The sequence below is a fragment of the Chiroxiphia lanceolata genome, chromosome 21, assembly GCF_009829145.1.
Source record: "Chiroxiphia lanceolata isolate bChiLan1 chromosome 21, bChiLan1.pri, whole genome shotgun sequence".
Taxonomy (NCBI): Eukaryota; Metazoa; Chordata; class Aves; order Passeriformes; family Pipridae; genus Chiroxiphia; species Chiroxiphia lanceolata.
The window spans coordinates 103,786-120,000 of NC_045657.1; the positions used below are offsets into that span (position 1 = coordinate 103,786).

Genomic DNA, 16,215 nt, shown 5'->3' on the forward strand with positions numbered 1-16,215 from the left:
GTCCATTTTAGCGAAAGGATATATGCTTTCTTTTTCAGCTGTAAAAATAGCAACTTTATATTAGTTTATTTTGCTCTCGTAACATTTAATTTCTCTCTCAGGCAAATGAAATTATGTTTCTGCAGAAATTAAAGGACCTTCTTTGCCAGTCATAATACGGAGCTTATTTACCTTGAATATGGAATAATAAAATTACAGAATGGTTTGAGTTGGATCACACAGTCAAAGTCCCCTACCATGGGCAGGCACACCTTCCACTAGATCAGGTTGCTCAGAGCCCCATCCAACCTGACCTTGAACACTTCCAGGGATGGGTGAGCCACCATCTCTCTGGCCAACCAACCCAGTTTTTCACTGTCCTCATCACAAAAAGTTTCTTCCTTATATCAAGTCTGAATCAACCTTCTAGTTTTAAACCATTATCCCTTCTCTTATCACTACAGGCCCTACTAAAAAGTCTGTCCCTATCTTTCTTATAAACCCCCCTGAAGTAATTGAAAGGTAGCAATAAGGTCTCCTTGGTGCCTTCTCTTCTCCAGGCTAAACAATTCCAACTGTCTCAGCCTTTCCTTACAGCAGAGGTGCTCCAGCCCTAGGATAATTTTTGTGGCTCTTCTCTGGACCCGCTACAGCAAGTCCATGTCTTTCCTATACCAAGGACTCCAGAGCTGGAGGCAGCACTGCGAGTGGGGTCTCACCTGAGCAGGGCAGAGAGGCAGAATCCTCTCCTCACCTGCTGCCCATGCTGTGGGATCAGCCCAGCACACAGGGAGTTTCTGGGTGCCAGCACATGTGGCTGGGGCATGTCCAGCCTCTTACCCACCAGCACCCTTAAGTCCTCCCCAGGGTTGCTCTCAGTCTGTTCATCAGAAATATCTCAGCCTCAGCCACTGTTTGAGCTCGTCCAGGTCCCTCTGGATGGCCCCGTCCCTCAGATGTGTCACTGCATCCTCAGCTCGATGTGATCTGCAAATTTGCTGAGTTTAAGTGCCAAGAAATTTAGGTTTGTCTCTGCTTCTTTGGACTTTCCAAATCCCACTTAAAGAAACTGAAAATTTGGAGGGTTTTTCAATTTTATCTCAGAAATTTTGATTCTGCTGTATTTATACCATTAAATGGCTACACACTATGCACTATAAAATCTGTTACGCTGTATTACCATCCATTCACAAATAAAACATGATTGCTGCCTTTGAGCTAAAATGTTCCTTCTGTACCTCTACTATTCTTTTTCTGAATATTTTATTGTTAACAGCATACATACTCTGCACGTTTTTAAACTTACAACCAAATCCAACTGCTGTTGAAGTAAACGAATTTTTTTTACATTAAAGTATTTAATTAATGAAACAATCATTATCAATGTAACAAACTGAAAAACACAGCAACTTGATACAAGACTGAGGTAACAAAATACTTTGCCAAAAACCTAGATTCCAATGCCAGGGTTCTTATGGGTGAGACAGTTCACAAGAACTATAGAAAGAATTCTTTACACAAATGGCATGCAGTGGACTGCTAGAAAATACAGCCAAAAATAGTGCAACAGTTTTCACACAAAACAAACGAAAATGTTGAAATTGGTTTACATTATAATGTGACAAGTAAGTCGCAATTTGAAAACCAGTTTCTTTGCCTCGTTTTAGTGCTATTTGGAAAAACATGCATTTTGGCACTGAATTACATAAAAATTGCACGTTAAATAAATAATATTACCTACAGTTTTTATACTTCACAATTCTGAAAACAGTAATTATGACATAATGTTTACTTTTACATAACTATTGCAGTTATTCTCTCTTTGATGGAGGAAAACTTGTATGGTTTGTGGTATTTTTTGTGCAAATGCTGTAATAATCAGTCCTGATAGGCAATATAGTGTATTTCAATAGCAGCTTTCAATTAACCATAAAAGTACCAGATAACAGCAAATGGTACCAAATGACACCATAAAATCTCTAATCAGCAGCGGCAGACCTTTTCATCCTTAAAAAGTAATTTAAAGTTGGTTTAAGATGGTTTAGTAGTATTCCTACACTGCCATCAATCTGAATGTTTTAATACTGTGCAGCAATTTCACAACTGTGCTATACTGAAAACATTAACTGGACTATCGTGTAAAACTATTATTTGCTACGTTCATCTTTCTTCTGTATAATGCTTTTTACATTCAAATGACAGTCGTGTGAGGAAATTCAAGGTACTCCTGACATATTTCCAAATTACAAGGTTCTGAGTACGATCTGAGTTTGAATATCGAGTCGGACTGAAGGGTTTAATCATTCCACAGTTTCATCTTCTGACAGTGACAAATGACTGAGTATAAGAATCATTGCTAAATACTGCCTTTCATTCATACCACACTGTTTGGTGGCCCATCATAGTTTGAGCCAAAGCTGCTTCCTTTCTAATTGGGAATCTGTTTTACAAGCAAGTGAAAATGGACACTTTTGTAACTTCTCCAGCAAGCTCCATGGCTTGTAATTTTGAGTAGAAGTGTATTTCTGAAGGCTAGAACACTCTACCTCTTGTACATACAATAACATATGTAACACTTCAGAGACCCTTAAATTCTAAAAGCTGTTAAATTCTAAGCGAGTACAGGCTCATTCTATTGCTACCGTATCAGTCAGCAGTTACTGTTCTTTCCAAGGAGGCTTGTTAAACATAACTGAAAACTGTTACAACATCCATTACTTAATTTCCATTGCAATATGCTGGAAAAAATCTCACAAGCCCTCATTGTGTTCACTTGCACATTAGAAATGAATGTATGTGTGCACTTTATGCTAATAAGTGTTCGATTTTAAATTTAGCTTATACTGAAGACAGATCAGGTCATTCCCTTTTAAGGGGAAAGGGCTACTAGTAACTTAAAAAAACCCTCTTAACTTGAACAGTTCTGTTTTGGTTCATGTGTCATCATTTTGGTCACTGTTCTGCACTGTTCAAACGCTATGAATACTGACAGCACACAGGACACATGGTCATAGGTGGCACAGTCATTAAAAAGGCTATGTACGTGAGTAATCTCATTGAAAACTAATCACAAAAGTCCGTAGGTGCAGAATAATTCAAGCCATATCATATTCTTACAGTCTGAAGTCATTTACTGGTGACAGGATATTACCGCATTCAAAAGCTTCTACATCATCTCTGATGGCATTCGATGTTCTGCCTCTGCAGATACCTAGTTCAAAGTTGTCTTAACTTAGCAAAAAAAGAGAAAAAATGGTATAGACATACTTTGCATTCTCACTCTTTTCACACATCTCCTGAACTATCAAATAAACTTTGTCCACTTTACATACACTTTCACATGTCCCAGGATCTAAGTGCAGTTGTCATCAGAAACTGATTTTCTTGAAAAGCTGGTATGTATTTAGGCTTTCGGGATTGTAACATGAACTCTTAAAAGAACAAAACTTTTAACCTACATTTAACAGTACAGGTATTGCAGTTGTTGTTTTTAGAGAAGTTTCAAAACAAAAATTTAGAAAATCATGCAAGTCCACAGAATACATCCTGCCAGTGCCAGGGAGCTTGTTCTGTTCACTTAAACTAACTTCCGCATTGTTCCTGGTTTGTAAGCTACAGGCTTGGCTTGCCAATTTCTCCTCTATGCAATCTTGGGAAACTCGGAAGAGGTTTCTGGTGATTGATGAAGCCTGAATACTGATGCCTCATGGCAAAAGAATTTCAAACAGAAGAAGTGATGAACTTACCATACAAACAGAGACAGATTCTGAGTGCAGGAGTGCAAGGGCACAGCAGGGACACAGTGATGTCAGGACAGTTCCTTCAGAGAAGGCTCAGGCTTTTTCTTTTTTTGTTCTCTGGACACCGATGGGGAGGCTTCTTTGTATTTGCTCCATTGTTAGACAGTCTCCCCTAGCTTTCACTGCCATCATGATTTCATAATAGCAGTACCATCTGCCAGTACTGATGTCCTAAAATTGCAACTGGAATTGAGTGGAGCCAAGTCATCCACAGAAAGACAGAGCAGGAACAATGATATGGAATCATTCTGAGGACCTTGGGCCACGTGATACATAACCATCTGATTACCTGCCTCCCTACCAAGGTATTTAAGATGAACAACATTCAGACTAATTAAAAAAACCAAACTTGTAAGCAACTATGCCTTTAGTAAGAGAATGAAAGACAAACTTTAGCACAATGCAAATTTAAACAGCCTTATATCCATTGTTAGGGCATTTCTGAGTAAAATAACTGAGTAAAAACAAATCCAGCTGTCCTATGCCAAAATACATTTTTCCCAAATAGCTCAAATGTGAACAGCACAATTGTCCAGAGATTTGATACAAAATTTGAGGCAGCCACTTTGCCAAGCAACTCAGTGCACTTAGATTATAAAAATGTTGTTCCACAATTTTCTATTCTAATTGACACTTTGCAGCAAGTTAACACTGTCAATCATTCTGTGCATTAGAAAGAACTGAAACCCAACATGGGCCAAATATTCTTCAGTCACACAAAGCAGCTTAACAATAAAAAGAACCATTTAAAAAAGAACAGGCAGAAGATACGATGCTCAGTTTGCGGTCAAATATCAGTTCATGCAGTCTCTGACCACAAATAGTTGAGGGCTCTAGAATCCTGCAGGAGTCAGGATTAATCTTCTGTCCACCTAACTCATCTGCTTTCACTCAGTGCATAAGACTATATCTGGTCCTAGGGACAACATTCACTTTCTGCTTTTAAAAGCTATGCCAGAATCAAGTTACATAGGAAAGTGCTGACATATTTGTGGCTGGCTCATGTCAGGAAAACCATCCTCCTCTTCCTCCTCAGAGAACAATAACCTGTTTCTTCAGTTTGGCACTTGAAGTCGCGCCAGGTAGGAGAGCAAATTATTCAAATGACATTAGATTAGCGGGTACCTGGAAGAGAATGTAAATTACTCATAGAATCATAAAGTTTGAGACAGACTGCTAAGATCATCAAGTCCATTCTAGAATAGTTCCACCGTCCATGCGAAAGCCCCTTCTGAAGAAGAGATGTCACCTTGCTTGAAGCAACTGAGAGTAGAAGTTTTATGCTGTTAAGGAAACCAAACCTATAGCGAGACCCGCACAAATCCTGATTTGATGGGAATTCTGTAATTTTAAATAATTATGTTTGTCCCCACAGAACTGTGTGTGCACAGAGATTGAAAAGAGGTACCTTTTCTAGTAAGGATTTTCTGTAAAACATGAAAAAGTGGGTAGAAATAAGTTTCACAACCTTACCTGAGGCTTGTTGCTTTTGCACGCGTCATCCAAATGCTTATGCCACAATATTGCATGAAACCTTGAGCCAGTCTGGAACTTGTAAACATTGCCTACAAAAATAAGAAAATCAAAGGCTCTAAATTTGCAGACAGGTACTTCCATGGGATTCTGATTTCTGTGCAGAAGCCAAAGTCCTGAAGTAAACTGTTAAATTAATTTGCACCTCAAATGCTCAGATATGATGCTGTTCATATAACAGAGCCCATGTGAGGCATGTTTATCCAACAATCCTTGTCGAAGCAAGTATGAGAACCATATATAGTCTCACAGGCAGAAAGGCCAAATTATAGCCACAGAAAGGATGACTTAGGTCACATCTAATTTAACCCTGGCTTTCTTCTCATTAAGACTTCTTAGGAAGTTTTTCTTATTTCTTAACTTAGCTTTCTTCCATGTCCTCATGCAAGTTGTTTCCTGCAATCATGCACTTCATACAGTAGATGCAAATCCATATCCAGCACCAAAGCCGAAAACATGAAAAGTGAAAGAAGTCTCAAAAATCTGTAAGTAACCACTCGAAGTGCAATATAACTGCAGGGGGCTACCTTGTCTTTTGAAGTTTTTCAGGTTTAATCATGGGAAAAGAACTATGGCACCTCAAAATTAATTATTAAAAAGTATTTAATAATTACTTAAAAGGCTTATTTTGGTAAATGGTTTGATATTTTAATTGGCCCTAATGTAAGTCAAGATTTGATACTGACTGATTTTAAGGAAGCTATTCAGAAACTTGGAGATGAGAGTATGTGGACACACGGACATGCTGCAATATTTTTCACTGGTTGGGAAATTTCTGCAAAACTTGCAGTAACTGTCAAGATAAAGCAATACCTCTTAGGCACTACAGAAGCACCACAGCCTATTGTAGAAATATGTTCAATTTAATTTGTACCCTCCCTTGAAAATTCTATATTGAAAATATCCGTCTTCAGTATTTTAAATAAGTGCAACTGCAAGTTCTGTAACCTACAAACTCATTAAGAGACACTAATCTACTTCCTGTCACAGAAATTAAAGCAGACAATGTCCATCCTGCAATATCTACCTTTGTCAGGGTTATTTAGCTGGAAAATATCAGGATGCTCTGGGTCGTCAGGCAGTGCCACCATCCAGCCCACAATGGAGACCTTTTTCCCAGGTGTAGATTTATACTGGAAGAGACAGACAAGTCAATCACAGTTGAGACTGTAGCAGGGATTAACTTTTGGCTGTAAAAGTTGTGCAAACATATGCTTTAGCCCAGAAACAGAAAGTACACTTCCAACAACCTTCCAGATCTGCTTATGCATATCCAATTCTGGGGTTTAGAATAAATTTAAAGCTTACGTGTTTTCTTTCAGTGCCTCTTAAAGATTTTGCTCCAAAGTACAGAAGAGTTGATCCTGAAAGCATGACCCAGTATCTAGTCCACGAGGAGAGCTGAATCAGAAAGGAAAAAAAAATGAGGAAAAACTCTGCATATCTCTAACATCTCAAAAATCGATTCACAAGCAAGGCCCAGTGCTACCAAAGGTAATTTTAGAAGCAAGGAATGGAGAGTTAGATAAAGAGTGTCTTCTGGTGTAAATCAGCCCAGCTACCTAAATTTGGCTGGCTGGCTGTGAATACAATCCATCTAAGTCGGGTATCTCATAAAAGCATCAGGACTGATTGTTTCAGAGCAAAATAGTGTGTTGCCTTCTACTGGACAGATCTCAGACTTTTGATCAATATTGAGATGACAACTCAGCAATTCTTCAAATCTTTTAGCTCTGAACAGTAGAGTTGCATGTAAAACATATCAATCAACTCTACAGAAAACAAAAAAATTACCAAACGCACAGAACTAGAACCATGTGAAACCCATGAATTTAGGTTAAGTATGAATTGCCATGACTTGTGCTATGGGTGGGTGCCCTGCAGCCTTTCCATTTCAATGCAATACCACAGAAGTACCACAGTATACTGTAGAAATATGTTCAATTGCATCTGTACTCTTTGAAAATTCTGTATTGAAGATCTCCCTCTTTAGTCTCCCTCTTGCCACTGCAAGTTCTGTAATCTACAAACTCATTGACAGAGATTACCTTATTTCCTGTCACAGAAATATACTGCAGACAAAGTAGACAATGCCCATCCTGCAACATTTACCTTTGTCAGGGTTATTTAGCTGGAAAATATCAGGATGCTCCGGGTCGTCAGGCAGTGCCACAAGATTTATTTTTGCCCTCACAACAATACCTGCTGGTTACACAGCTGCTCACCCCTGCCCTGCTCTTACAGCCAGAGACATGACTTGCAAATGCAGGGAGAAGCAAAACTGCTGCAGATCAAATGACACACAAAGGTTACAACCTTGTTATAACCTGGTTGTAACTTTGATCAGAAAATTACTTTACAATTGATAAAAACATTGTTTTGTATGTTAACAAGCTGCAGGTTTAATCTAATCCTGAAAATTAAACCAGCCACTACTGAATTAGAATCATAGGAAAAATTATAATTAGAATCACTTACAGTAGGTTTCTTGCCTTCTTTGAGCAGTGTTTTTCTTCTTAATGGCCCTTCCATGGTAATGACTCCTGTGGAACCACCTGCTGTGCAGCTGCAGGTGCCTGTTGGGCTGGAAAGACAAAACATTGCTCTGTGTATTTGAGGAAATAAGAAGTAAGCAATATAATTTAGCTCTAAATATATCTGTCCTGCACTGCATTACATATATTATAACATCTGACACTTGACTCTGGAATATTTTCCTAACCTAGCTATCAAATAGGAACCAGGATTTTGCAAAATAGCAAATCAACAGAAGGTTCTACTCTGGGGGCTTAGATATGAAAAGAAAAAACAGAATAAGTACTGAAGCCCAAAGTCAAAGGCAAAACAAGCAATTTTGGTTTTTTTTAATCCAGTAAATTACAGAAATTATCTGGATTTCTGAAAATTTACAGTTTAAAATTTTGTTAATAGGAACTCCCACAAATGTAATTTTAAATTAAATTAAACTACCTTGGCTAATTGGAAAACTACATATTAAAATGGCAAATAATTTACTGTACAGTGATTAATATTTTTTTTTGCTTTTCCAGGAATACAGAGCTTCCCACATACAACAGTGAGAAAGAGCTACAACGGAAGAGCCCAAGTACAGGCAAAGTTCGAAATGCAAACAGTCATTAACAATGTCTCAACTAAACACTGATTGGTATGTGATGATCTGTTAGAATTATCTGTGCTAACCTCTCTTCACTGCCATGGAATCACAACACTTATGTTCTCATATGCACCGATGAGGTTTATCAGAGCCAACCAAATCATGTCTAATAATGAATACAAGGAAAAGGACGTGTATGATCTACCTTTCAGCTGTGAAAGAAAACTATTCTGTCCCCAAATGAGTATGAGCACATGCTGGTGCAGGTGACATACATAATCAGCCCTAGACAAGCACAGCCCTTCCAGCTGGCAGGGGCACCTTCCCCCATCGCACAGACCCGCCTGCTCTGCGCTAACGTGCATTCTGGCCAGTTCTGTATTTCGGATGGAGGCAGTAGAAGACCCCAGAACTGGAAGAATGAACACAAGCATTAGAATTGCCTGATGGTGGACAAACATAAGAAATGTATTTTAGGGAATAATTCTTTGTGGATTTATTAGGCTTTTCACATTTTTATCTCCTTACATTTATATTTCTAGCCTGGATACGTTTTTGAAACAAATCTACCATGGTCATGTTAAGAGAGTATTTTCCAGAAGCAGGTATAATAGCTTAAATACCATTCCAAAATGTATTCCTTTACTAATTTATAATGTATGTGTTTTTATTCCTGTCTAACTTCTAACTTGTGCTGCTATCAGACGTTACTGACTCAGGTAAAGCAGGTGTAATTACATTTACACATTATATCAATATTTCTACAATGGCTGAAGCAAACTAATTTATACAAAATAAAATTTGACTGGATTTAAACTCCAACTAAATCACAGTGTTTGCAGAATACTGTTTCAGGGCCCTATTTTCTTTACTGTTCATACATACACCTTCATCTCCCACTGCCACAGAATTTACCAAGTCGAGGTCTGGTATGGATGCAAACAATGATTTTTATCCTTCAAACTACCGACAATTTTCCAAGTCACCTCCCTTTGGTCTGTAAATGGATTACCTGCTCCTAAAAAGTCCATGTCTTAATGACTAGCAACATTGGGAGTGCCTGCTACATATGCCATTACAGATATTCTCTCTCTTACTCAGGGTCCAAGGTAACACCTCTTTACTGTACAAAATAAACACTTCATACTATAGATTTCTGACACAAACAGATGCTATGGGTAGCTGTCCTGCAAATCAGGAAATAGATTGCGAGAAAAGGTCCAAAAAGTATCCTTCTAACATCATTACTTGCTACAGGAGGCAGAGATGGCCTTCATGACAAACCTGCTTCTGTAATGTCATAAACCCCTAAAACAAAGCCTAGTTTTCTGCAAAACGGAATCCAGACATAATGAGTTAAATCAATAGCTACATAATGAGTTAAATCAATAGCTAAACTGAATTTCATCTGAATGGGCCATATACCTGCTTTAGCATTAACAGAAATTTTTACAAGCAGGAAGGGGAGACTCCTGTGAGGTGTTACGGTCATACAAAGGTATCTGGACACAAAATACATTATGCTTCTAGGAAAGCATAGAGACCCAAATGGATTTAGCCCCATACACGGAGCAAGGCAGAACCCGAACCGTACCTGTAGACACAGCTTCGACTTCTAGGAGAATTCCGGCTCGGTACCTTCCAGTTAGGCCCCAGTGTGGCATACAAACGACCCCTGTTTGTGAATGCAAATATCTGACGAGGGAAATTCTAGTCTGAGACTTCAACAATTAGAGTTTGGTAAACAGGACAGAGATAGCTTCCAATCTTTTCAGGTCCATGGGAAGAAAAACACAAAACCTTTACAGTGCTTTATTTTAAAAAGTTTGCCATTGTTTTCCTAACTATAATAATTTGATAAAAATAACTATTGATTTAGGGCTTACCTATGTCAGGGACCATTTGTGAATTTCTTAGCTAAGTCTGCAGAGTGCTCAGTGAGTGTACATGAAGACTAACTCACCTTTCAAGCCCTGACGGCAGCTCCTCACTAAATTCTGAGCTTTCACTGCTATCTAGAAAGAGAGTAGTACAGAGAAGGAGTAAGAAAACCACCCATGGGAAAATACAAAGCCAATGTATATGGATCACCAGAATACTCTTTATATAGTACCATGGAATTGCTTACTCAAGTCATGTTTTGAAGTTGAAGTGTTTAGAGTTCGTGGTAAAATCTTCAGCTGGAAGAGGCTTAACATGAGCCTCCCCATTTACAATACCTCACTGATAACTCGCATTACTGCTGTGTTTAAATACCAGACATCTACATGCTTTCCTTTTCATTTTGCTGTTTTTCCTTCAGAAGCTGAGCACTTCAGGAACATAAAATCCAGTTCTTTTGTAAGACAATATTTCTACCACAACATCTGTAAGTTGATTAAAGTTATTAGACATTATATCATTGTTTGTTTTCAATAAGCAAGCACACCTGTAACAGAGGATATGTTAGCTGTATGCTGCTGCTAGGAGTCATGACAAATAAATATGATGGCATTCATTGCAACAGTTCCTGTTTCTCCTCCAATCCTATGACCAATTTGTCCCTCCTTTCCTGGCACAACTATTTAGCTCACAGTTTTAATTTGCCCAGGACTGATTTTCTAATGCTCAGTTTTAGCACAGTGAGCTGTGCCTATATTTCAGAAGAGCAAAGATCATCTCAGTGTCTAACTCTTGGTCAAGCAATGTTCTATCTTTCAGAGTCTATTTCCTATTCTAGAAATAACCTGAGTCACTTAAAAAGTGGCTTTCTCATGCTTAGAACAGATTCTTGATCACTGTTGATATTATAATAATTGTTTTATTAATTATAATATCATAATGTGTGCATTTTACATTTCTTCTGAAGTCTCAGAGAGCACAGCTAAACTACTCTCCCATCTTCTAAAACATATAGTTAAAATTAAAGTTTTCTTTGTGAAAAGGTAGGTTTCAAAATATATATCCTGCTTTTTCCCTGGTGAAGTCTGACAAACACTTTGTGTCACAAACCAAGCATCTACAAAACCATTCCTCCTTCATGTCACTTTTACCAAAACCATCAGCGGGCAACTGAAGAAAGCTGGGGTAATGTCAACAGGTATCTGGGCAGCAGTTCTGATCTACCTTCTTCCATGAAAGCAACCAGTCTTTGCATGGTTGCTAATGACCTTCCTAATTCCCTACTTTCGGGTATCCCTGTGAGCCTCCAGCACCCTGGGACAGGGTGGGGGTGCCGGTACCTCTGGAGAGGCCGTTGGCCAGGCGCACGCTGGGCGCGTGTCCGCGCGCGGGGCTGTGACACTCCAGGACACTGTCATCCAGCAGGTGCCGCGGCCGCTCTGTCGGGAAGGTGGCGCTTTTGCTCTCCACGACGCTCAGCTGACACATCATACTGGAACAGGGAGGAAGAGAAGAACATGAAACTCCTCTTATGTCATCCAACAGCCACCCTGGGCTCACAGTATTTCCACTCAGCCTCTGCCCCATCAGCAGGATATTAACAAGCAGGCAATTAAATGGTACCATTTACTGTACAGATGCTCCTTGACTACCAATACAAGTTTCAGATTTTACTGCTCTTTGTCAATAACAATTATTAAATTTCTGCAGCTGGGAAGTTTTAAGTTTTTTGACTCTTCTCTGTACAAAACCTGAACACCCTTGGTGGCAGCAAAAGTAGAAAAAGGAGAATCCAGCTAAGTCACTGCTTGGTGGTCTTTCACTAAGCTGAACAAACACACCATCGCTCCGTGACCTGGGACAAGTCACATGAACTTCTCTTCCCCTAACCCCTTAATTGTGAAATTTGGTAGATGCTGAAACCTTAACTGGGGAGCAGGTGCTCTCACTTAGCTAGGTAAATGGTAGAGAAAAATGTTTCTAATCCATAGCACCCAGGTAAAACAGTGCAAAAGGTCACAACTTCCCTAAATAAGGTGTACCAAGCTAGTAAGCTTCCTTAGATGTATCAGCAAGATGTTTAAAAAACAAAAGAAAACAAATATCAGTTACGCACAACAGGAATCCATAGACCAAAGTGGATATGCAGCTTTCAAGTACTGCCAATGCCTGGCACCAGCAGAGAATAACAAAAAAAAGTCAGCAAAAATAACAAAGTGTCAAGAGAAAACCTAGAGAATACACACTAAAGCCTGAAGCACTCTTGCAATACAAGAAATGGAGAGGACAAATACCACCTGTTCTGCTGCTATCTTAAACATTTGTGATGCATTAAACTGCCCAAGCTGAGATAGCTGGGAGTACATACTTGTTCCCAAGGCTGTGACTCTTCCGGTGCCTTGGCACAGGAGGCGTAGGGAAACTTGCTGCTACTGAGGCATCAGGACACGTGGGTCTCCTGCTGAATTTCACAATTGCTGACATGTCGGACGGACCTAAAAGACAGAGATCATTTAACACTGAACTGGTGCAAACCCCAGAAATTTTGTGGGCTGGTATGTTTAAAATGAATTGTTACAGATAACCCAAAGGCACCATTTCTGAAGCACTGTGTCTTGAACATCAGGGTTACGCCATCCATTTTTGTTATAAATTCATCTCTATATGCTTGAACTCTCTGAAAGTAGTTTTTTACAGTTTTGCTCATACTTTTAACAATGAACTACAAAGAATCTTGGCATCCTTACAACAGCTGGATGTGCCAAAGTGTAATATGTAGAACCATGAAGTCAGTTTGTACTTCGGGTGTGAGCAGGAATGTTCACACATGTTTTAAATTTTGTTCACAACTTCATGTTGTGAATAAACTCTAAACAATCTGCTCATACTGACTCATAGCTTGAGCATGTAAGAGAAAACAGAGGCTTTTAATTTATCTAATGACCAGACAAATGCATTACTTCTCAATCATCTATGAGCCCTAGAGATGTCTCACTGCAATCATTCTTACACTCATTTTACAGATTTTATGAGGCCTCACAGAAAACATGGATGAAATGTTCTTGTTCCAGTTCCTTGATCCTGTTCACAAAAGGCTGGTAGTGAACTTTGCCATACAGTGGGGAGCAACACAACCTATCACCATCCTCAGTAAATGCAATGCTATTCTTGGCTTGAGATTTCACTTTTAAACACATAGTTATGGCACTGGTGCTTGTGATGAAAGTGGTCATGAAAACGGCTGCCTGCCCCATATCTTTTCCTTGGTACAGCCCAGCTAGCAGCAGAACAGACTTTCTTCTACGTTAAAAGAATCACTTCTTGGAGGCTCCAGCAACCTCAGCTTAGTCAGCTTCTGACCTCTAACCACAGCCCTTTAAGAGAAACTTTGTGACGTGAAAAAACACATGCAATTATCCTCAGAATCTTTACAGAAGTGTCTGACCTCAAGTAAGTGATAAACTGGAACAGAAGAAAAAAAAATAAAACAAACCCTCAACATCACAGGGCACAGTTTGACAACAGGATGTGAAGGTACACCTTCAACAGAAATGGCTCTGAAAGAGTGGTCACTGACTGGATGAGGTTTCCCAAAGAAGTGGCACCAAACCTGTCAGAGTACAAGGTGCGTCTGGACAACACTCTTAGTGATATAATTTAGTTTTATGTAGCCCCGTAAGGAGCAGGAAGTTGGACTCAGTGATTCTTATAGGTCCCTCCCAACTTGAGATATTTCATGTTTCTATCTGTTACATAGGCTACTCCATCTCTCCCCAAGCACAGAATTTATTTAACAACTTCTTCTGCCTTGAACGGAGGATTCATGAGACATAAGAAGAAATAGGAGAACCAGTACTGAGTTTTTCCCAGTGAGAGGCAAAAAATAATACAAATAAACACAAGATGCTTTACTATCCATACTCACTGTATCAAGTTGTATGAAATATAAAAATTAATTACAAATTACTTGTATTTTTATTTCCCCATAGCCCAGACTCTGGAATTTCACCACAAACTGGGTCGTAACTACGAAGAATTGCAAAGGATTTTCCCCTAGCAGTAAGAGGAAAAATTTAATCCACAGTGTTCTGCACATTTGAGCAAACTGTTCATGATGCTGTTTAATTAACAATGAAGGGAGCCTCAGGATAAACAAAAATAGGAAACTGCTTCTAGCAACAGAGGAGGAACAAGCGCAGTAGAGGAAACTTCAGTAAGATCACTCACTGGGTCATCAATTTAGTAGGAGAACAAAAAGAAAAAACAGTTCTTAATCCTGTTTTCTACCTTATTCCTATATACCAAGTTATATACAATAGCATTTTTGTCTGCCTGTCTTTGCTACCATCACACACATGTGAAAAATGACACCAGCAGCATCAGTCACTGGCATTTGCACCTTCAGAGAAGGTCTTGTGTTAAATGGCCACATGACCACATCAAAAAATGCACTTTCAATCATTACTTGATCCAGAGATTCAACCAGTGACACACACTTGGGAGACTGGAAAGGGCCAAGTACAATGTTCTGCTGTATTTTCAACTAAAACTTTTATGCATTTGGGCCGTAATATGATATTGGAAGCTTCTTCCCTGAAACCAACAGAGTTCATCTTCCCTTTCTACCATGGAGGCTAAGCACAAGTTAGAATAGAAAAAGTATGAATCTGAGCAAAATTATGTGATGCCTAGTTTAGTGTAAAAAGTGTATGGATTCATATTTCATTGTTAGGTCTGAAAATCTTCTCTGCCGCATTAATAGCAAGAATATATATTTCACTAAAGTCTTCTACCGCAAGTTTTCATTAAATTTTTAAAATTTATGCAGAGACAAAACAAATGCATTCAGAAGTTTCAGAAATTATTACAAGCTCTTAAGTTTGAAAACCTCCAGTCCTTCTGATGGACTAGGTTCCCAAAGAGGAGTTCACTCTACATGCTTTGTTTGTAGTACCTTTCCATCAGATACTTTTTAATTTGTGAACAGTAAAATTAGAACCACTGAGCTGTTTATTACCAGCTAAGAAGCTTAAAATAAATTGGAACTGAGACCCAGTATGAAGATAGTGGCAGCTGAAAAAGAACTTCCCTGAAAATTATGAGCATTTGTCAGTAAGAGTTTAATCTGAAACTCAGCATAAACAGTGGCTACTCCAAGGCTTGTCCCTTAAATTAGCTGCAAGATTTGTTCATTTTTATATTGCTTCCTGCTGCATCCTTCAGGTCTTTCTAGTGCCAGTTCTAAATCCCAATTTGCATTAAGTTCTTTAAGTGTATGACATTAAGTTCTTCTAAGTTCAGAGTGATACCGAATCATTATGTTTAACAAACTGCTGAAACTACAGCCTCTGAAAGAGTATCTTAAGGCACAGCCCTAAATGAATACCAGTACAGTGCAGTGCTTTTTCCCACAGACCCCGTGCCACATGTAAAAATAACTGTTAGATTTTGTAATACATAATAGTTTAAAGGTTTAAGTTTCTCACTGTGGAGAGTCACAGAGCTGAAAGCAGTAAGACTATTTGATGACTTTGATTCTAAAACATTGATACTGACACAAAGCCTGAGGCTGCATCAAAACTACTTTACCTAGAGAAAGAACAGCAAAATAACAAGTCCGGTGCTTACACAATTGAGCCATTACAAAATCAAAGTTAGCTGGATTTGACTTGAGGTAGGTTCAAATGCTACTGCTATTATAACCTAAAAGGATTAACACATCAAGCAAGAAAAGAACTGTTTGAGAGGTTTCACTCTACACTCCCTTTTTTTTTTCAAATTAGACACCCCGCTTGGGGAGCATGGAGTGAAATTTCCAGTAATATGAATGCAACACAAAAATATTTAAAGTTTGATCATTGAAACTTGATTTAAGAAAGAGCTTTTATTACCTGGATAGCTTCAGAA

General features: G+C 38.8%; 1 protein-coding gene across 3 annotated transcripts in view; it reads right to left on the reverse strand.

Moving 5' to 3' along the window:
* Positions 1-1,225: 1,225 nt before the first annotated feature.
* Positions 1,226-16,215, reverse strand: part of RALGPS1 (Ral GEF with PH domain and SH3 binding motif 1) — a 78,052-nt gene continuing 63,062 nt past the window's right edge. For all 3 annotated transcript variants that reach the window (XM_032708012.1, XM_032708013.1, XM_032708014.1), the window contains 9 exons: positions 12,677-12,803; positions 11,649-11,800; positions 10,391-10,442; positions 10,022-10,102; positions 7,791-7,896; positions 6,621-6,713; positions 6,340-6,445; positions 5,253-5,344; positions 1,226-4,904 (listed from right to left, as the gene is read on the reverse strand). In XM_032708012.1, the coding sequence (XP_032563903.1) occupies positions 4,875-4,904; positions 5,253-5,344; positions 6,340-6,445; positions 6,621-6,713; positions 7,791-7,896; positions 10,022-10,102; positions 10,391-10,442; positions 11,649-11,800; positions 12,677-12,803 (839 nt within the window). In that variant the 3' untranslated portion in view covers positions 1,226-4,874. The remainder of the gene's footprint in view (positions 4,905-5,252; positions 5,345-6,339; positions 6,446-6,620; positions 6,714-7,790; positions 7,897-10,021; positions 10,103-10,390; positions 10,443-11,648; positions 11,801-12,676; positions 12,804-16,215) is intronic.